Genomic DNA, 22,450 nt, shown 5'->3' with positions numbered 1-22,450 from the left:
AGAGAGAGCGCATGAGCAGGGGAGGGGCAGAAAGAGAGGGAGACACAGAATCCGAAGCAGGATCCAGGCTCTGAGCTGTCAGCACAGAGCTCGATGCAGGGCTCGAACTCGTGAACTGCGAGATCACGACCTGAGCTGAGGTCGGATGCCCAACCGACTAAGCCATTCAGGCACCCCTGAAACTTTTTGAAACTTCAAAAAATGTTGGAATGCATCAATGAAAACAATTTTAATAGCTTCAGTGATATTCTGTGTCAATCAGCAATGTATTAGAAAACTTAACCTATATTGGTTGCATTGTTACAAAAAGCACAATGTTTTTTCAACTAAAACAAAAATCAAATAAACATAAAACCAAACCAAAAAACAAAAAATAAAAAAAAAACAATGAAAAGCCCACACAGTGAAACAAACTATAGGGCAAAACAACCTATCATAATTTCTGAATTTCATCACAAAATCCCTGAATTTATTTCCTAAATAAATATTAATAAGTATGTTTTTATTATGCATAAAAACAACCTCTGCTTCTGAGAACCCATTCTAAAGATTAGCTACCAAAAATTTCAGAGTAATACTTACGCACATGAGCAGGGAAGGGGCAGAGAGCGAGAGAGAAAGAGAGAGAAGATCCTAAATTCACCCCAAGCTAACAGCATAGAGCCCGACGTGAGGCTCGATGCCACAAACTGTGAGATCATGACCTGAGCAAAAATCAACTTATTGACCCACCCAGGCACCTACCCCTCAGGTTAACCCTTTTCAATGAGCAGTCATGTTGCAATTTTAACTCCTTTTCTCCCAATTCCTATTTTTCCATGAACATGAAAATCAAAAATTATCCATACACACACACACACACACACACACACACACACACACGAATATGAATCACCTATATGTAGACATCTTAAGGAATATGTTTATTCCTATGATGGTTTAGTTTCAGCTCAACATAGAAGACACTGATCCAGATCTGTTATATATTTAGGTATAAAAATTAATGTTAAGAGGAGTATAACAAAAAACTAAGCAGGTGAAATCACTCAAAAATTATAATGTATTTCAGACTTTTTAATCATTTGCTATTTATAAAAATGTTTGTTCCTCTGTTCCCATTTCATTAGTCTTGATATATTCAAGACTTGTTCACAGCTCGTCAGTCATCTTTTGTCTTTGCCCACTTAAAACCTCTTGCTCTTAAGGAAACATATACAAACTCTTCTTATGGAATTATAATGTATAATACTCACCATTGGATGCTGATGAACATGGAGTCAACAAACTAAGTGGGGAAAAATGTTGTCTGTTAAAGTTAGCAGCTGCGGGTGCTCCTCCAAGGGGTGCCCCAGGTCCATACATTTGACCTCCTGAAAGGTTTGAGGCAAAGTTTCCCAAATGTGTAGAAGAAGGTGTTACAGAACCATATGGCGAGTCCATGTTGACAATACCTGAAAGACAGAAGATAATTTATAATAGTTACCTGTAGGAGAAAAAAATTAAAAAAAAAAACTAAATTAAAATTAAGAGACCTCTAAAATACCCCCCAAATATTTTAGATTTCTCCTTGCTATTTCTTCCAGTCCATTGACTCATTTCCCCTTCTATAAAGAGAACTATAAAAAAGGAACAATTATCAAGGAAAATTATTTTTATATTTAATTTTAATATATGCTACTTTAATTATAGAATACATGTAGATTTAATATCAACATTGGAATTTCAACTGGCCTAATGGCCAAGGAATTACATAAAAACTTATCTTTAAAAAACTCAGGAGGGAGAGAGGGATGACTAGGCAAAGCAGAGACTATTTCTATGACACTGAAAATATTCTGTATGATACTATACTGATGGATACATGTCATTAAACATTTGTTCAAACCCACAGAATGTAGAACACCATGAACTGTAATGAAAACCACAGACTTTGATAAGGATGTGTTGATAGAGGTTCATCAATTCTAACAAATGCACAACTCTGGTCAGGGATACTGATAATGGCAGAGGCTCTGCCTGCTGGGGGCAGGAGATATGTGGGAAATTCTGTACTTTCCTCTCAATTTTCTCTATGCTTTTCTGTGAACCTAAAAGTGCTATTTAAAAAATAAAGTCTAGGAGCTAAGGTTCCCAGCAGCTGGCTCTGGAGAGCATGGGGTCCTGCAGAGTAAAGATTTAAATCCCAAGGTCATGGCAAAACATCTGAAGTTCATTGCCAGGACTGTGATGGTACAGGAAGGAAATGTGGAAGGTACCCACAGGACCTTAAACAGAATCCTCACCATGGATGGGCTCATTGAGGACATTAAGCGATGGCGGCGGTACTATGAAAAGCCTTGTCGCCGATGACAGAGGGGAAGCTATGAAACCTGCCAGTGGATCTACAACATGGAAATGACTCGCAAGATCAACTTCTTGATGTGAAAGAACAGGTAGATCAGTGGCAGTGCTGTTGAGGCCTATCCACCTGTATCCTTCCTATCTCAAACCCCGTTTTTTCTTACCTTTTTTATAATAAACTCAATCATGTATACGCAAAAAAAAAAAAAAGTCTAAAAAAACTATAGGGGAGAAAAAACATAGCTATACTTCTACAATGGACAGATCTGATGATCAGCATCTTAACTAAGTGGCCATCCTTTCTATAGCTAATAGTGAAATAATCTTCAGTGAATGCCTCCTGATGTAATGCAGTGTGAGGTTCAAAACATCACCCGTTTGAAGTTCCTGCCAAAAATGTTTGACTTGAATGTAATCATGGACTAAGGAAACAGATGAATCTAATCAATCATGGACTAAGGAAACAGATGAATCTAATCTAAAATGTGGGACATTCTTCAGAACAACTGGACTCTTCAAAGGATTCATGTCAAGAAAAACAAAGGAAGGTAGTGAGATTTTAGACTGGGGGAGACCACAGAAACATGGCAGCCAAAAGCAATGTGTGAACCTTGACTGAATCTTGGATGAAAAGAAAAAAAGAAAGAAAGAAAGAAAGAAAGAAACACACAGGCACAATGGTTATATATGGGAGGGTGGTACTGCATATTGGTTGGTATTGTCTAATTAATGTTAATTCTCTTGAGTGTGGTAATAGTGGTAGAACTGTGAAGGCAAACATACCTGTTTTGCTGACCTGAATTGAATAGTACTCCCAACAGACTCTCAAATTAAACTTCATGCTAACTTTGGCTCTACTCAACTATACACCCCCAAAAACCTCAGTTCCTTTATAGAGCTGGCCTTTTTTCCCTGCCCTTCCACAAAATAAGAATTTGTTTCCTTTTTCTCTAAATCTTAATTTTAGTCTTTCTCAACACACTACCTAGAATTCACCTTGTTTTGAAAAGTGAAGTATTTTCAATAAATTCCAACTATCATAAATATGAAATATAAAAACATTCCCAATGCATTGGCATATGATGATCTCTTAATTCTAACATTTCAGTACTCAAGAGAAATTGTATTATTTTGTAAGTACACATAAATACTTCCATCAGTCCCCAGCAAAGAAACATTTACTGACCATGTTCATTACATTGTATTCACATGTCATAGGAATAGGTAAAAATTACATCCAGTTCCCATTAAATTTAGAAATTTTAGTCCCAGAATGTCATCACTTCAATAACACAGATCAGGTTAGCAACATTTCTGCAAAAGGCTGAATAGTAAATATTTTCAGGCTATCATTAAAGCATGAAAGTAGCTACAACACAATATGTAAATGAATGGGCATGGCTGTGTTCCAATAAAACTTTACTTATGAACACTGAAATTCAAATTCCTATTTTTTTGTGTCACACAGTATTATTTAAAAAATATTTTTAATCATTAAAAAAATCTTACACTATTATTAAATCTCAATTTTAAAACGTAACAAATGTAAAAATAGGCAGCAGGCCATTTTTGGCCCATGGACAATAGTTTGTCTATCTCTGGTATGGCTTATCTTTAATTACTTGAAATGTTCACATTAAAATACATAGCTCTAGAGACAACTTGGTATCCCAGATTGGACAATGCAACAGAAAAAGAACATTATTAGAAAAACCGGTGAAATCTGAATAAAGTCTGTAGTCAATTGTACTGTACCAATATTAACTTCTTAGTTTTAAAAAATAAAGGATTATATAAAATATTTATACTAGGGGAAGATGGGGTAATTACAGAAGAATTCTTCTATAAATTTAAAATATTTCAAAGTAAAAAGTTAATAAAAAAAGCAATCACTTACAACTAGGAGATCTTTCTTTAAGTTCTCTATAAATATCAGCATCATATTAAATGATAATAGAGCTTTCCAAGAAAACAGATATATTTGATATTGTACTTTCTATTACGGTAGCCACTAGCCATATGTGCTTATTAAATATTGAAATAAGGCCAGCTTAGAGTCACAATGAAAAACAGTACGGAGACTGCACAAAAAATTAAAAATAGAACTGCTATATATAAACCAGCAATTCCACTTCTGGAAATATAGCAAAGGAAACAAAATCATTAACTGAAAAAGATATCTGCACTCCCATGTTCACAGCAGCATTATTACAATAGCCAAGACATGGAAACAACCAAGGTGTCCCTCAACAGATGAATGGATAAAGATGTCGTGGGTGCACATGCATACATATGTGTGCGCGCGTGCGCGCGCACACACACACACACACACACACACACACACACAGGAATATTATTGAGCCATAAAAAGGAAGGAAATCCTGCCATTTGCAACAACATGGATGGACCTGGAGGGAATTACGGTAATTGAAGTAAGTCAGAGAAAGGCAAATACTGTATGATCTCAATATGTGGAATCTAAAAACAAACAAATGCATAGAAAAAGATCAGATTTGTGGTTACCAGAGGTGGGAGAAAGGGGAACTGGAGGAAGGTGATGAAAAGGTATTTATAGGATAAATGAGTACCATAAGGATGTAATGTACAATATGATGACTATAGTTAACACTGCCGCAGGATATATATCAAAGTTGTTAAGAGAGTAAAATCCAAAGAGGAAAAAAAAAAAATCACAAGGAAAAATAATTTTTTCCCTCTTTTTTATTGTATCTATATGATGATGGATGCTAATTAAACTTATTACAGTAATCGTTTCACAATATAAGTCAAATCATTATGCTGTACACCTTAAACCTACACAGTGATTGATGTATGTCAGTTTTATACGGTTTTCAATAAACGGCTAGTTTGACCAAGAGGAATTTCTAATTTTATTCAATTTTAATTTGAAGAGCACATACGATTAGGAGCTACCTTATTAAAACTATGTGGCTCTGTATTTTTCTCATTATTTTTTTTATTTTCTTTTTTTTATACTTATTTATTTTTGAGAAAGAGACAGCATGAGTGGGGGAGGGACAGAGAGACAGGGAGACACAGAATCTGAAACAGGCTCCAGGCTCCGAGCTGTCAGCACAGAGCCAGGGGCATGGATGGTGAGATCATGACCTGAGCCAAGGTGAGACGCTCAACTGACTGAGCCACCCAGATGCCCCTGTTTTTCTCATTATTTTAAAAACAAAAAAGACAGAAATGAAATCAAATTTTAAAAAGCTTTATTACTTTTTGAAATAAACCTTTTTTAATTTTAACTTATTATTAAAACAAAAAAGACTGCTTTATTTTGAGAGAGAAAAATATATCTGACGAAGAAATTTATCTGTGGGAAATTCAAGATAAAGTCCACTGTGGCTTCTAAAAAGACTTTTTTAAAAAACGTCATACTTGGAGCACCTGTGTGGCTCAGTCGGTTGAGCGTCCTACTCTTGGTTTCAGCTCAGGTCATAATCTCAAGGTTTTGTGGGTTCGAGCCCCGCGCTGCCAGCACAGAGCCTGCCTGGGATTCATTCTCTCTCTCTCTCTCTCTCTGCCCCTTCCCCACTTGCGCTGTTTCTGTCTCTCTCAAAATAAATAAAAAAACTTCAAAAAAATAAGAATTAAAATATAAAAACCCATACTCAACACATCTAATATTCAAAACAGCATTTGAGTGAACTAAATACAACAATCTCTATCTGGCCCATTCATGGAATAAAAATATTAGAAAATGACCAAGAGTTTTCCTATCACTTGTATAAAGGAACAGCTGCAGAATGTTAGAAAATACAAACTCACCTGAGGGACTTGGAGCGGGTCTCTGTAATGGTGGTCTAAAACCTGGAGCTTTGGAAGTATCAGACTGATGTAAAGGATCTGAATTTGGCAAATATGAGGATTTTCCTGATAGCATAGATTCTGGCGTTGACTGAGATGAAACAACAGATCCTCCCCAGAAGGCATGAGCAGAAGTAGGGCTGTTTTCGAACAATGTGCTAAAGGGCCCAAATGGTAAGGGGGCACTGAAATTGGGAGCAATAGGCTTATTTGCTGGATGTACTGAATTTTGACAAGCACTTTGTGTACTTAAGGTTGAAGGTAGCTGGACAGAAGAGGGAACACTGTGAGGTCTTTTAATGTGATTGACACTTAGGACTGCAACAGATGAACTCTGCACTGGAGCTGGATTCTTGTGAGGGGCTGTTGTGCCATGAGAGGGTGGTCTAATAGCAGGGGTTTCCATTTTAGGAGCAGGCTGGGAGCATCCCATTTGTGTCTGAGGCATAGGGTAAGTCACTGGGGCAGTAGAAGGCACCGCCACTGGAGCAGAACTTGTTGTTGCTAAAGGAGGAACAGTCATTCTAACTTCCGGGGGAGGAACCTGAGACTGCTGAAGAGGTGGTCTTGGCTCCTGAGAAACAGATCCCGGAGGTTGTTGCTGAGTAGAATGAACTGATGAACTCCCAGAAGAACTGCTGCTGTTTGAAAGTCTACTGTTTGCTGTTTCTACTACTGGTGGACTACCTGCTTCCTGTTCAGAGGAAGATGCCCCTTTATTTGGAGATGCTGTTCCACAATCCAAAGGGCTGTTTCTAGAAACCCCTCCTGACTGGGCTGGTGGTGATGGGGAAGATGGGGATGATACTGGGTAGTGTTCTTTGGCAGTAGGCATAGGATATGTGGCATTTGTGGGTGCAGTGCTGTTGTTGCTTGCTGTGGTTGTGACTGTTGTGGTGGTGGCATTGGATGTCTTCACAACTGTGACAAAAAGCTGCCTTCTGACAGAAGGTGAACTTGGACTGCCATTTGTAGATGTACCAGGCACCGTTGAAGCTGATGAACTGGTTGTAGTTGTTGGACTTGAAGTTAAAGAACCTGCTGAATTCACCTGAGAACCACTGCTATTCTGATTGCTATGGCGAGGCACCATGTGAGGCTTAGGCGAGTTAGTAGCTCTGGCAGGGCTCAAAGGCCTGACAGGAAAAGGACCCCAAGTGGATTGAGCTGGTGGAAAAGTACCTCCAAAGTGGGTCATGGGCAACCTTGGTGGACGGATCTGCTGGAAAGTCTGAGCAGCAAGCAAAGCATGTGCAAACTGTGGAGGAGGATATGCTAATGGAAGAGAAACTGGAAAACCAGGCCTCACATTATTCACTGGGTTCTTAATGGTTTTATGAGTAGATGCAGAAGAAATTGCAGGCACCGTGAGTGCTGTGGCAGTTTGAGATGTTGATGACAGAGCTACAGTCGTCATTTTAATTCCCATTAAGGAACTGTTAGCAGCAGTGGTGGTAGGTGCTGACGACCCTATTTTGGAATTTGCTGAGGAGCTTTTCAAACGATTCTTTGGAATAAGTTCATCAATTTCTTTGTCTGGATCCTTGATCAGAGCATTGATCAACTGAGTTGCCTGTCTTGTTGATTCAGTGCCACCCCTGTAAGTTGACCAAGAAGAAAAAGTTAGGTCCAATTTCCCCTCCTTTTTAATAGGTATAGCCTAAATTCATTTGTGTGAGTGTACACATACATACAGAGAACAAATAACAAAGGTTAGGCAGCAATTTTCTGACTATTCTTGAGGTATTCTGCAAACAGAGCAATAAACTGGCCTGGTATGCCGTTATAGTTTTCAAAGGAATAGTAAACGACTTTTCAAAAATGTATTTTGCTATTGTTTCCTTAGACTAAGAAGTCATTTTCCCATCGTAAAATGCATTACAGTTAGAAAAACCACTGCACTTAAAAGCCTATGTAATCCATAACACTATAATTAAACAGTTGGTCAATGTTAAAAGCAATGTAAGTAAACAAAAAGCAACAACAAAAAAACTGAGTAAAAAAATAGTGTTTTATTTTAAGTCCCGGTACCTAAGATGACCCTATCTATGACCCCCACCTCTGACTAAACTCTATTAGAATGATTCTCATACTTCCTCTGAAAAGATGTCTCAGAAGGAGAGAGGAATCCTGACAGGGCCAACAATGGGCATCAGGTCAAACCCTAGTGTTAAATCTTCAGGAAAATATTTGATTGCAAGGAAAGCCTTATGGAAACCCTAAGGGGGAAATTACTCATAGAAGGTATCTGCTTCCCTCTTGTCTAGATAAAGCAGGTTGGGACTACCCACCTATCCCAGGAAAGGGAAAAACAAGATAGGAGAATAAATACAAAATAGAGATGGCTAATTGCCTCCCTTAAAGGTAGACTATATAACTATCAGCTCCTAAGGGGCACCTGCCTTTCATAACCAAACTTATGATTTCTTAGAATATCCTATCTTTATTTAAAGGGGATTAAGGTACAGATATCTTCAATGTAAGACAAATACCCATTTCAGAGTTAAATCTATTACTGACCTCATAGTCTAAGGATACAACCTCAGAATAATAAATCTCAAAAGTTAATTTAAGGGCAAAAGGGAAACCTACTGCTTAAAATGGGTAAGAAACCTATTCCTTCTTAAAAAGTCTCAGAATAAAATTTTAAGAATGTTGTATGAACAGTTTATGTAAGGAAAAGATTATCTAAGCCTCTGTCACACACTCACAAAAGAAAAATTCTTTAGAGCCCTTTGAAATATTTCACAAGAGCATATGAATTAGAGAGAAAAACTGTAAAGGTTTTCTTCTCAAACACTAATCAAATTCCCATTTAAAAAAAGTATGCTATTAAACACAAAGTTCCAGTGAAAACTCAAATGCTTGTATTTCATTAAAGTATAATGCAGTAAAACACAAAGGGAGAAAACAAAAGAGACAAAGTTTTGCCTTATGGTTATTATCCGGTCTCCTGTCTTGTCTTTCTGCTTATCAATATCTATGTGTGCACCAGTGAACTCCCGAATGGCATTAATATTACAGCCTCCTCTTCCAATCACTCTGGATATCACAGTTGATGGAACAGATACTTTCTTTGACCTGTTTAAAAGTTGCAAAGGTAAATTAAGATATATCACTAATATCAGTGGTTATGATTAAAATATTGAGGAGAGAGGATTACTAAAATACATTTCTGTAAACACAGAATAGATTATTGTTGAGTTAGCCTCTTCTATCTATTCTTACTCTAGGTGATAAAAGACAACTAAGTGACAGGAGAGAGAAAAAATGAGAGAGGTCACGTAAGCAAGCGCTTTTATCATAGCTTCTCATCTCATTACCAAAGATGGTTTGGTTTTTTGACTTTCATCATTTGTTAATATCTATAAAGTACATACTATGTAGACATGCACTGTGTTAGTGCAAATACTAATGGCAAATAAGACAGACATAGGTTCCTGCCCACATAGACTGACTATGTAGATACCAAGTAGGAAAAGAACATCATGCCACGAGTGCTCCAATAAGGTATCATGAAGATACACTGGTTGGGGCACCTAATCCAGCCTGAAGAAACAAGTAACGCTTCTTGTGGGCACTTCTGGGTGTTTGACTCACATTCTTTTTATTCTCTAATATATAACTGAAAGGATGATATTAAAAATGCATTGTTACCTTGTATTATTTTAGAGGCATCAGAAGATGAGCCAACCATGCTTTATTGAAGAAGCAAATTATTTATTTAGAATGGTAGATTAGATATTAAATTAAAATGTTGTATTTTTTAAAAGGTAAGGTATGACCCCTGTACTTTTATATACATAACTAAGTTACTTAATAATTCCTTTGAAGGGAATAATAATAAGTCAGTGATCATTACTTTCAAATTAGTTAAGAATTTCTTAGTATACCACAATATAAAATACATGGAGAAAAACTGAGTTACCATACTTTTGTATAGACAGTACTCTAATCTTGTGATTTTGGTTAGTACAAAAGTGTGTGTATCTGAATGAGTGCGTGTGCAATGTGCACGAATGTGAGAGAGACAGAGACAGAGATGAAGATAGAGATGGTGGTGTGGGGAAGCTTTGGTCAAAAATATGAAAAAAAAAAACTATACAGTGCATTGTGGGATTAATAGGAATAAGTTTGGTTCATCACAGCTCTTAGTTCAAATACTCAAAACTTTAATTTTTTGTTGAAATTTGTGGGAAGTTCTTTAAAACAGGTTATCAAAGATTTACAATACATCCTCTGTGGGATCTTATGACCTTTTAGTTTCTGGGATACTGTTTTACTTGTTTAATATACATAACATTAAAAATTTCAAGCAAACTATAAACAAATATTTTAGTCCTAAAATTCTTAAAATAAAGATATCCTGTGGTCTACAAACAACAATAGTTTAAAACCAATACTTATTCATTCTTCAAATACTTACAAGTATGTAAAAGATACCACATACTGGGCTCTGAGATTACCAAGTTGAGTACTCGAAACACAATTTATCACCTTAAAGTATTTACATTAGTTTTCTACCAGACAGCAAATACCTAGGGTCAAGCAGATACTGCAATTATGTAACTTTTTAATCTCCTAATTTTAAAAGCATTTATATCCAATTGTTTTTCTCATCTACAGTATGGTATAGGCTATCTCTGTTGGCTAGATTCAGATTCAGCCTAGGGCCACCAGTTTCTTTGCAACCTTTGGAATAGTTGGAGGAATCTAACTGTAAGGTAAACAACATCTCACATATAAACAATGAGAAAAACAAGGAACAGTCACTCACCTTCTTACAACTTCCTTCCATCCTTCTTCCCTCTTTTGTCCACGCTTAGGACTTGCTACTGTTAACTTCCCATTTGGAGAGGAAAGGGGAGATGGACCAGATTTTGTGCAAGTAGACAGAGAATTACTGGTCACTTCATTGATAGTCTCTGACAATCTTTAACAGAGGGGAAAAATACATTAAATACAGAATATAGAGTTTTAAATAATAGTGGCAATCTATTACATAATTTTATTCTTTTATTTTGGAATAAATATGGTAAACAAAAGAAGAACTTATTTTTCACTTTTCAATATGTAGCATAATATGAACAGACAATTTTTAAGAAGATACTATCATGAGGTCAAAATTAGCAGAGATGAATTACAGTAATAACCCCTGAGAAACCATAGTCAATACTTTTCATGGGCTAAATTTAACAACTAAAATAAAGAAGTTACATAGTAAAAATAATTTTATCTTTCATTAACACAAAACTTAAAAAATAGCTTATTCTTCAATTAAAATGAAACTGTGACTTCTTTAGCACAAAGACAAACCCTTATTTTGCCAATTAATTTGCTTGCTTTACTAAAAAATTCAGCAACAAAGCATTTCATGATGATACTATAAATAATAAAAGTGAAAATTGGGACTTACTTTATTGAAGCCTTTCCAGAAACAGATTTTCTCTCCTCTTTTGGAAATGTAACCAGAACTGATGGCTGCTTCTTGCTGGTCATCGTGGTAGTCACCACAGCAGGTGAATGATTGTCACTCTTTCGGCTGCTGTTGCTGTTACTACTTTCATCACTGCAGCTGGAAATCCTCATGTTATCACTGTCCCCACTCTCGCTGGTACTGCTGCTCTTGGACTCTCCATTTACCTTCTCTGGCTGACTATATGAGATTGGTAGTGGATCATCAAATATAATCTGAACATTTTCTGGAGTAATTTTATTTTTCCTGTTTTTCCTCTTTGAACTGGTTGTGGTTATGGTATTATTTCTTTTACCATGGGAACCTGCCAAAGTTGTCCAGGTTGCAGATATACCTATGGTAGTAGTGGTTGTGGCACTTGGAGGCTCTGTCAAGACTTCAGGCTCATCTGTAAAAGTAGTAATACCAAGTTAGACAGTTCTAAGTGATTCAAAATATATTTAGCTTTTTTTTTCTTTTTTTAAATATTTACTTTTGAGAGAGAGACACAGCACGAGCCAGGGAAGGGCAGAGAGGGAGACACAGAATCCAAAGCAGGATCCAGGCTCTGAGCTGTCAACACAGAGACTGATGCGGGGCTTGAACCCGCAAACCGTGAGACCATGAGCTGAGCCAAAGTTGGACGCTTAACTGACTGACCCACCAAGGAGCCCCATAGAATATATTTAGCTTTAAGCACTTGAAGAACAATAAAATCAGGAGTTACTTTGCGACTATTAGTTGACAATTAGATGTAAAGTCATCAATCATTCCACAATTCATTAGTAATGAAATAGATATGATTGATCTCCTCTCTGTGCTAAGTCCTAAACAATACATAGTAGGCAGTTATAAAAAATATTTGGGGGACAATTTGGGAAATGTGAATAATTACTGTATATCACATATTATATAATTATTAAATTTCTCAGGTATAATAATGTTATTGTGGTTATATAAAATAATGTTCTTTTTCTGGGAAATACATATTCAAGTATTTAGTGATGATTCTGCATGGGGTGCCCAGTTTACATGTAATCTATTCAAAAAGAAAGGAAAAAAAACCAAATTGAACTAATGTGCCAAAAATATTATAAGAATCCAGGTGACATACAGGTGTTCATCATACTAATCCATAAACCTTTCTGTAGTTTGAAATTTTTCAAAATAAAAGGCTGGAGGAGAGAGAAATCACACACACACACACACACACACACACAAACACACACACACACTACGTATATATTTGGTGGCTTACTGGCAGTGGTTTCTCCTCACAATATTTTCAATATCAAATAATCTTTTCGTTAGAATCCAGTTAAAATAACTCCCTCAGTTTGAGAAAATTCTAAATATGTTTAGGATTATCAATATTATGGAATTACACTTAATTTTGTAGGTATAATAAATGGTATTGTGATTATGTAAGCAAATGTCATCCCTAGGATAAGTGTTGAAGTTTTATAGGTACAATGTCAAGATGTTTGCAACTTACATTCAGATAGCTTAGAAAAAATATACACATATGTTTAGAAAGAAAAAAAAATAAAGCAAATATGGTAAAATGTTTATTTTTAATATCCAGGTAGAAGGTACTCAGGTGTTCATTTTATCATTCTTTCAATTTGTAGCTCTGAAATTCTTCACAATAAAAAGCTAGGGAGAAGTCAATAAATGAAAATAGCACACAATACTTAAGGGCTAATGACAGAAATCTACTTTTACCTTAAGTTATTAATATTTAAGGAAATATCATTTTGAATACAATGTATTACATAAATCAAATTAGATGGTAAGTTAGAGAAAATACCTTCAACTTTATGCTTTTCTTTTTCTTGAGCAGCTTGGAGTTCAAAGTTCTCTTTGTTTTTGGCTTCGATTTCTTCTAGTTTTCTTCTTTGCTCTTCCTTTTTCTTTCGTCTCTTCTCCTTTCTCTTTTCTCTTTTGGCAGCCAAGGCCAGCCTCCGGCTTTCTTCTCTTAACTATTAAAGGATAAATAAAACAGATTTACTTTATAAAAAAAGTTGTCACACAATGTCATTTTATCATAAGAGAACTAGAATACCATAAAATTCAAAGTCATCTAGTTCAATTTACTATTTAATCAAGATTATAATCGAATCGCTGTAAAGAGAAAATAATATTTTTAAATGTCAAGATCAAATTAATGATACAAGATAATCTAATTTTAAAATGGATAAATGACAGATACATAGCTTTCACAATCACTAAAAAATGTAAATTAAAATAATAAGTTACCATGTTTTATTCATTAATTTTGCAAAATTAAAAAAGATATCATGGATCAACACAAGTTTGGGAAAATGAGTTCCTTCCTATACTGCTGTGGGTATAAATAGTTGTATTTTAGGAAAGGTAATTCAAAAGCCTCCTGTTAAAATTACAAACTGCTTATCCAAAGAATTTATTCTATAAAATAACCATAGTGAAAAAATAATTTCTATTGCAGAGCTGATTATAGTGGCAATAAATGGAAACAAGGTAAATCCATCAATGCCAAGAATGGGGGGAATAAATTAACAACAGTACACATTCACAAAATACTAGGCAGCCATTAATGGGGCAGCTGGGTGTCTCAGTCAGTTAAGTGTTTGACTCTTGATTTTGCCTCACGTCATGATCTCATGGTTCACGGGTTTAAGCCCCGCATTGGGCTCTATGCTGTATCAGCACCGTGCCTGCTTGGGAATCTCTCTCCCCCTCTCTCAGCCCCTCCCCTGCTTGCACATTTTCTCAAAATAAAAAAAAAAACGTGAAAACAATTTTTTTAAGTGTTCTATACTTGGTAATATGCTCCCAAATTACACTGGTTAGAAGAAAAGAATGCACATGGCAGTCCAATGATCTCACTTACTGGGAAGGGAACCTGTTATGTGGCTCTGTTTGTAGAAATAGAGAAAAAGGCAAAGAGGATACAAATGAAAGCTAATGACTACTCTAAAGTGAGCCTGGAGGAGGGGTGGCAGAAAGATAGTGGCTTTCAATTTTATTTTATATAACTGTACCCTGTTTCTATTTGTGAAAGTGGGCACTTAATGGTGTTACTTTCATAGTCAAAACAATGAGTAAGAATAAAAGTATAACATCTCTTAATAAGTGACATTAATAATTAAATTTTCCTCTTTGATTCATAAAGTGAGAAAATCATCTTCAAACTGTTTTCTTTCCTTGTCCTCTAAAAGATGTTTTCAAACTGTGTACTCCCTGCCCATAATCTAGTGTTTTGTGTATTATGTGTACATTTAAATATATGTGTCAAAACAATGACACTCAATTTATGGAAAATGTCACAATATGCTAACTAATGAAACCAGAGCTCAAATATAAGCCCAAAAGACAAATCATTTCATTTTTGTTAAATTTTTTAAGGTTTTTGCTTTTGCTGGACTTTACTGTCGTTTCAAATTATGTCTGTTAGGTACCTGAAAGTTTCTGCCCACCTTGAAAGTTTTTACACCCTGGGGCAGTGCACCATAATTACATTCTCTCTGGTGAAGAGAAATCTTTTGCTCCTGAAAAGGGAAATAATTAAGGAGACTCTGTAGAACACTGCTACTTTCTCAGGTAGAGGGATTTCAGGAAAGAATACAAATGGAAGTTAAAGATACAAAAGTTGTCTGCATGGTAGCCCTAGAAAGTTTTGCTAGGCCTCCAGAAGCACACAAACTCCAGTCTGAAGACAAGTGAAAGAGGAGCTTTTGACCTTGCAGAAGGACTGGAAAGAAAAAACTGCTGACCTTCATTCCTTAGATCATTACATGGGAGGAGGAATAGTATCTGACTGGAGAGTTTGAAAGAAGGAAGTAAGCATGTGTGACTCTGCTCACTGAATCCTTGCTTTAATGGAGCTAGCTGCCTGCCCTTGGGAAAACGTGCATTCTCCCGCTGAACTCTAGTGAGGTTAGCCTGCCTAGCTGACTTTGTCAGATAAGCTTAAGTTAAAGAGGAAAAGGAGGAGTAGAAAGTGGCATGAAGGATGTGCCAAAAAAACTTTTCAAAGCAACCGTTTCCATAAATATGTATTAAGCCTCTTCTGCGTTCTCTCTCACTCTCAAAAATAAACATTAAAAAAAATTTAAAAAATATATTAAAACTCTCCAATTCAGAATTAGGAATAATAAAACATACTTTATCTGTGTCATGGCTGTATGTACAGAAAAGCCTTGAGAAAGGCTTATGAGCGATCAAAATGACAAGCGAAACCCACTGGTTAAGCCAAGGATGATTTTTGGTTTTGCTGGATTTTTTATTTGTCTAGTGGTAGGAGATCATTGTGACTGGTATCAAGGGGGAAAGAACTACCTTAAGAATAGAAAACTTTAGGGGCGCCTGGGTGGCTCAGTCGGTTAAGCGGCCGACTTCGGCTCAGGTCATGATCTCGCAGTCCGTGAGTTGGAGCCCTGTGTCGGGCTCTGTGCTGACAGCTCAGAGCCTGGAGCCTGTTTCAGATTCTGTGTCTCCCTCTCTCTGACCCTCCCCTGTTCATGCGCTGTCTCTCCCTGTCTCAAAAATAAATAAAACGTTAAAAAAAAGAATTAAAAAAAAAAAAAGAATAGAGAGCTTTAAATCAGAAAGCAGTCATCTAAACCTATTTGGCCTAGATGTGGGTAGGGGTGATGGGCTGAGGTAGACTAGTTTGTAGGTGTAGCTGGGTCTTGGGTATGCAAGTGCCCTTAGGGCTTACAGAATTCAGTCAGTGGAGACTGGCCCTTTGACAACAGTATGTCTAGCCTTTGACAACAGTAAGTCTAGATTATCAGACTCACAGTAGAGTTCAGCCCTAAAGGCAAGGTATTTACTCATTTCTACATCTTATAAATTCTAAGTATTATCTAGTATTTTGATAATCTCATAGATTCTAACTAACCCTTTCGACTCACTAAAAAGTGGGGCACAAATTCAGAGGTCCTAGGGAAACTCTTTCTGAAGGACAGATCTCAGACTATGGCTGTGAAAGAACCAATAAAGTCATGAAGCTCTAAAAAATTAAGCAGAATTAGATAAAATAGATACATATTTATTAAGAGGCATCATAAGTTTGCAGGAGGTATATGAAACTAGTGGATCACCAAAGGGAAAAAGTTATTAACTATATGAATATGTATTTATGTGTATGTGTATGTATGTATGTGTATGTGTGTGTGTGTATATGTGTGTGTGTATATATATATATATATATATATGGGATATCCAATATTTAAAAGGAAGAGCAAATGAGACTTTAGGAAGGCATAATCAGGCAGAGGAAGACAATCAAGAGAAAAATGGCTTCAGTGAGAAGAGTTTTATGAAGGAAGGTAATCAACATTGGTGAGTATCACAAGTATCAATAAGAACTGAAAATAAGTAATAGGATTTGGCAATTGAGATGCCACTGGTAACCCTGCTATAGTTAGTTCATTGCAGTAGTGAGGGAGTAAGTAAATGGTTCTGAGGATTAAAAATTTAAAAAGTAGAGGGTGCCAGGGTGGCTCAGTTGGTTAGGCATCCGACCTCGGCTCAGGTCATGATCTCGCGGTTCGTGAGTTCGAGCCCTGCGTCGGTCTCTGTGCTGACAGCTCAGAGCCTGGAGCCTGCTTCGGATTCTATGTCTCCCTCTCTGTCTGCCCCACCCCAACTTGTGCTTTCTCTCTCTTTCTCAAATATAAGTAAACATTAAAAAAAATATTAAAAAAAATTTAAAAAGTAGAGTGAACAAGACATAGATTATTCTCTTAAAATATCTGGAAAACAAAATGCTAAATTTCAGGTAAAGTTTCATTATAATAATTACCTTAAGTTGCAGGCAGAGGGTAGGAGTTAAACAGTAGACACTAAAGATAAAAAAGTATGGGGGAGGTGGTAACAACTGATGCAAGGTCCCAAAGAGAACAGATGAAAACAGAATAAGCCATGAAGACTTAAGAAAGTCTGGAGGTACAGAAAACAGGGTTAGAAATTCAGCCTACATCCTCTATTTTCTCACAAGGTACAAACTTGCACCTCACTTCACTTACTGGGGAACTGCTGTATGTTTTTCAGTATATGTGGGGGAAGGGTAGAGGCTCTGAAGAAAAGAGTCAAGTTGTAGAATAACCTTATTGTGGAAAAGGAAAGGGCACTACTAACTGGTGATTTCTAACTGAGGTTTAGGAAACAAAGTGATATTTGAGAGTTAAGCTTTTTAAGGTAAAAATTTAAGAATTGAAGAAGTAGTCCAGACTAAAGAGAAACCATCTGCAAATTTGGATATATGAAAGTGAACAAGTTATGTGAGCAGTAGAAAACCACAGTGAGTGATGAGCCTGGAGGAGTAAGCTAGGAGGACCCGAATGTTTGGATTTTCCCAAGCAGACAACTAAGACAGACGGAAAGTTTTTCAGAAGGGTGTAATGCAATTCCACCTGTGTATTAGAAAACTATGGAAACTGTGGAAAAGTTACATTGGAAAGGAGAAAGACTAAAATGAAGGCAAAAGGTGACGGAGGCAAAACTATTTATTTATGTAGGGAGACTATTAAGCCTACTGCGATACTTCAGGTATCAGGAGTGATAACTGAGAGGAAAGGAAGAAACAGAGACTGACAAAGCTTAGTTTTAAAGGTGATGATGATATGTAGAGGGTTTAAATGTGCCAGGTGCTGGATTAAGTTAATTTACTACATGAATTCATTTGATGGATGTAGTGAACGGGAAGCAAGGGTAAGTGAGCAGCTGAAAGTGATATCAAGATTTCATTACTGACTCATAGGTACTGACACCAATAACAGAAAAAGAGATCAAGGAGTATTCAAGGGAAGGGAAGGGAAGGATCCAAGGAAAATCTATTGATAATCTGCTATATACTAAGCATGGTTCTAATCTTTTAGGACTAGTAGGTAAACCAGACAAAACATCCCTACCCTCATGAAGCTTATAAAACTAACATTTAGTTGGGGGGAGGCACATAGATGACAATATGTTAGTTTTCAAAAAGGTGTTAAGTACAATGTATAATACTGGAGAAGGGGAAGAGAAGTATGTATATGGGGACGGGTAAGGGGGGTTGATTTTAAATAGGTAATCAGTGTTAAGTCTCACAAAGGTAAAGTTTAAGTGAATATCTAAAAGATTTGAAATATTTCAGGCAAAGAGAACAGCCAATACATAAGCTGTATGTTCAAGCAGGCCCCTGTGGTTGAAAATAGTACAAAAATGACTTTGCAACAGAATATCAGAGGGTCTGTCTGATCACCTTCGTGTCTCAAAGACTTTATCTTTCAGTCTGAAATAGTGCTGTAGGGTTTTGAGCAAGAGTGTCAGATTTGATTTAAATGATTTAAGAGGATGGAGAATAGACTGCTGAGCAATGGGAATCAGGGAGGTCAGTTAAATAACTACTGGGTAATACAGGTAAGAGATGATATTAATGACTTGAACCAGGGTGAGAAGTGATGAAAAGAGACTAGGATTCTAAATACAGTTATAAGGCAAAGGTAACAAGATTTTCTAAGACAATGGAGGATAGAGAGGAATCAACAATGACCTCAAGGCTTTTAGCATAAGCAGTTCCAAGACAGAGTTGTGGCTCTAGGGTGGGCAAAGATTAGGAGTTGACATTGGAAACAAGTATGAGATGTCTAACTGGTATCCAAATGGACATGTTGAGTAACTAGCAGGAGATGAGACGAGTTTAGGGAAGATATCTGTGCTAAAGATATATTTTTGGGATCAGCTGTTATTTATTTAAATTTAAGAAGCAGGATGAGGTAACCAGTGGAAAAAGATGATAATGTAATGAGCCAAGGGGCTTGCCAACTAAGAGAGAAGAGGAGGAAGTAGCAAAGAAGACACAGAAGGAACATCCAGGGAGGTTAAGAGAAAAACCAAGAGTGTATAGTGCAATGGAGGTCAAGTGAAGAAGTAGGTCAGGTATTATTAGGCTCCATGAGATGAGGATAGAGCACTGAGCACTGGGTTTGGCTACATGAAAGTCACTGGAGACCATAAAAGCATAGTTTTGGTGGAGTTGTGAGAGTGCAAGCCTGATAGGAGTACGTTCAAAACGAAGGAAGAATTGGAAAGAGCCAAAATAGATGAGTTTGCTGTTATTGTCTGGCTGCAAAGGGAAGCAAAGGGATGAGTTTGTAGCTGAAAACTGGAGACAGGGAGTGGAGGCATCAAAAGGTTTTTTGAGATTGGAGAAATAAGCTTGTATGAAGATGAGAATGATCCACAAGAAGAGGAAAAATGATATAGGACAAAGAGAAAAAAATTGCCACAATGTTTTTGAGTAAGGGTGACCAGATCTAGTTCAACAGATGGGGCTGGTTACAAAAAAGTTTATTTAGTAACTGGGAGGAAGAATATGGGTAGAAATTGGTGGATGGGGAAATGGGTGGGGAAAAGTCTGACAGTTTACTTTTGATGCTCAGTTTTCTCACTGTAAAATGTAAGGTCATTAGTTGAGGATAAAGGAGCAGATGTATTGGAAGTGAGGATAAAGGAGAGAAAGTAATAGTGGTCTTGATAAGTGGGAGAATGAATGAAATTAGGGAAACACAGTATACTAGGTAGCATTAAAGGGTTCACTGTCACCCATTTAAAGTAAAATTCGTCATCAAGTGAATGTTTTTTTCCTAAACGTTTAGTTACTAGGCTACAGGTGGGAGTGAAATAAAAGAAAGAGTAAAGAACAGTGAAGGGTGTTAGAAGTGGATCCTAAATTTTTTGGTAGGCAGAGTTGTCAGGATTGTTGGAGGTAGAATTCTAGAGGGAGTAAAGCTGAAAAGATAATCAGAGAATGAAATGTATAAAATTAAGATTACGGGATGGGCATATTAAAAGCTTCAGGTATAGGCAAAAAAGCCCAATGGAAAATATCTAATAGGAATATTGTAAAACTACACCCTACATAGGTAACGCAAGTTTATAAGGAAAAAGATAGGGGGAGAAACAATAAGTAATAAAGTGCAAGGGTGAAAGAAATATATCAAAAATGCAGATCAACAGTATCCACTAGGATACCAACAGCCATGAGTATAACCTAGCTGTTAATTTCCTAAGAGAGCAAGCAATTAACTGCAAGAGAAGTCCTCAGTTTGACCAGCTAAACTGCTCCAAAGCAGGGACTCTTCCACATAATAAATGCTGAGTAAATATATGTTCACTGAACAAGGATAAGAGAATCGGATAAATATAATGGGCAGTATTTTCAGCAGCAGTTTTTACAAACCTATTAACCAAAATTTTCAAATTAGAAAGGCTGATCAGAGAAGCACTATTATACAAGCAATAAATTACCTATATAGAACATTCAACTTGGACCAGACAAGACCAACTCCAAGATGTTCTTAAATCAGAAATGGTGGAGCCAGAATATACTATGTCTCAAAAGGCAAAAGAATAAAAAAAGAAAAAGGTATTTTCCCAGACATAAATAATAAGTGAAAAAAGTGAACCAAACCCTATCAGATACCAATCTGATAATTTTTCAAACAGAAATACTGGGGTAGAGTTTAGGAGAGATGTACCTCCTGTGTAATCTAGAATTTTATCTCTACACCGCCCCCATTCAAAATTGTTTATAAAGTATCAGTGCATGCAGCAGAATCGATTTACATCTAATTAACTTATGATTAAGAATTATTTATTAGTTTGAGTTTTAATATTATGGAAAAATATGCAGTGACATTTGAAAGCAGTTCCTTTTGACTTACTTTAAATCTGAGGCTCTTGGAACATCAAGGTTAAGAAATGTTGGAAAGAAATCAAGAAAATGACACCTGTGTTGCTGATAACAGTAGGAAAATATTTTGGAAGTATATCAAATTTAAAATATATTGACCCAAGTGAAGAAACTTTATAAAAATAAAAGCACCAAAATATAAGGAAATATGTATAAGGATTTTATAGTAACATTACCTGTAGTGACAAAAAACTGGCAACAAACTTACTATGGCATATATTCTACAGTTATTTTTTTTTTAATTTTTTTTCAACGTTTATTTATTTTTGGGACAGAGAGAGACAGAGCATGAACGGGGGAGGGGCAGAGAGAGAGGGAGACACAGAATCGGAAACAGGCTCCAGGGTCTGAGCCATCAGCCCAGAGCCCGACGCGGGGCTCGAACGCCCGGACCGCGAGATCGTGACCTGGCTGAAGTTGGACGCTTAACCGACTGCGCCACCCAGGCGCCCCTATTCTACAGTTATTTAAATCACTAACAACTGACAATATCCATCAATTACTGAGAGAGGAAAAAGCAAGTATTAGAGCAATGCGTTCACATGACCCTTTTTAATAAAAAGTATCACCATCTCCATATGTGTGAATATTCATTCGCTCAAGAAATATTTATTGAGTGCCTATGACATGCCACGCACCATTTTGTGATGCATACATTGTAGTGGTAGAGAGAGTCCAATAAGATAACTAAATAAAATACATTTCAAACGTTACAGAGTGAAAATAAAGAAGGGAAGAAAAGTAGCAAGAGTGTTTGTGGAAGGGAGACTAAAATAAGAGGCAAATGAAGGGACATTCAAGGCAGAAGTCACAGGAAGAGCAGAAGAGGATGGTCTGTATGGATGGAGCAAAGTGACCAAAAGTAATAAAAAAATAAGATCAGAGGTGTAAGAAATATAGGTGGGCATATTACATACAGTCTTAAAAGACTTTGTAAGTAATTGCAGAGGTGCAGACTTTGTTACCATGCCAGGTTTTTAGCTTTAGTTATCTTACAATGGTGACATGTTTTTCTTTATGCATATTTCAGTTTAAATTGAACACATTATTGTAATAAAGAAAAAAAACTGAAGTTGACTGAGAACAGATATCTT

The 22,450-nt window shown here is 36.5% G+C and overlaps 1 protein-coding gene across 6 annotated transcripts in view; it reads right to left on the bottom strand.

Moving 5' to 3' along the window:
- Window positions 1-22,450, bottom strand: part of ANKRD17 (ankyrin repeat domain 17) — a 173,637-nt gene that overhangs the window by 18,837 nt on the left and 132,350 nt on the right. For all 6 annotated transcript variants that reach the window (XR_007151630.1, XM_047856518.1, XM_047856519.1 and 3 more), the window contains 6 exons: window positions 13,440-13,611; window positions 11,591-12,038; window positions 10,952-11,107; window positions 9,106-9,255; window positions 6,136-7,772; window positions 1,254-1,451 (listed from right to left, as the gene is read on the bottom strand). Coding sequence is in view for 5 of the 6 variants with exons in the window: in XM_047856518.1 (XP_047712474.1) it covers window positions 1,254-1,451; window positions 6,136-7,772; window positions 9,106-9,255; window positions 10,952-11,107; window positions 11,591-12,038; window positions 13,440-13,611 (2,761 nt within the window). In the remaining variant the exon portion in view is untranslated. The remainder of the gene's footprint in view (window positions 1-1,253; window positions 1,452-6,135; window positions 7,773-9,105; window positions 9,256-10,951; window positions 11,108-11,590; window positions 12,039-13,439; window positions 13,612-22,450) is intronic.

The sequence above is a fragment of the Prionailurus viverrinus genome, chromosome B1 (assembly GCF_022837055.1).
Source record: "Prionailurus viverrinus isolate Anna chromosome B1, UM_Priviv_1.0, whole genome shotgun sequence".
In the NCBI taxonomy this organism is placed as follows: Eukaryota; Metazoa; Chordata; class Mammalia; order Carnivora; family Felidae; genus Prionailurus; species Prionailurus viverrinus.
The sequence above is the reverse complement of the archived record's forward strand: the minus strand, read 5'-3'. Positions and strand labels throughout refer to the sequence as shown.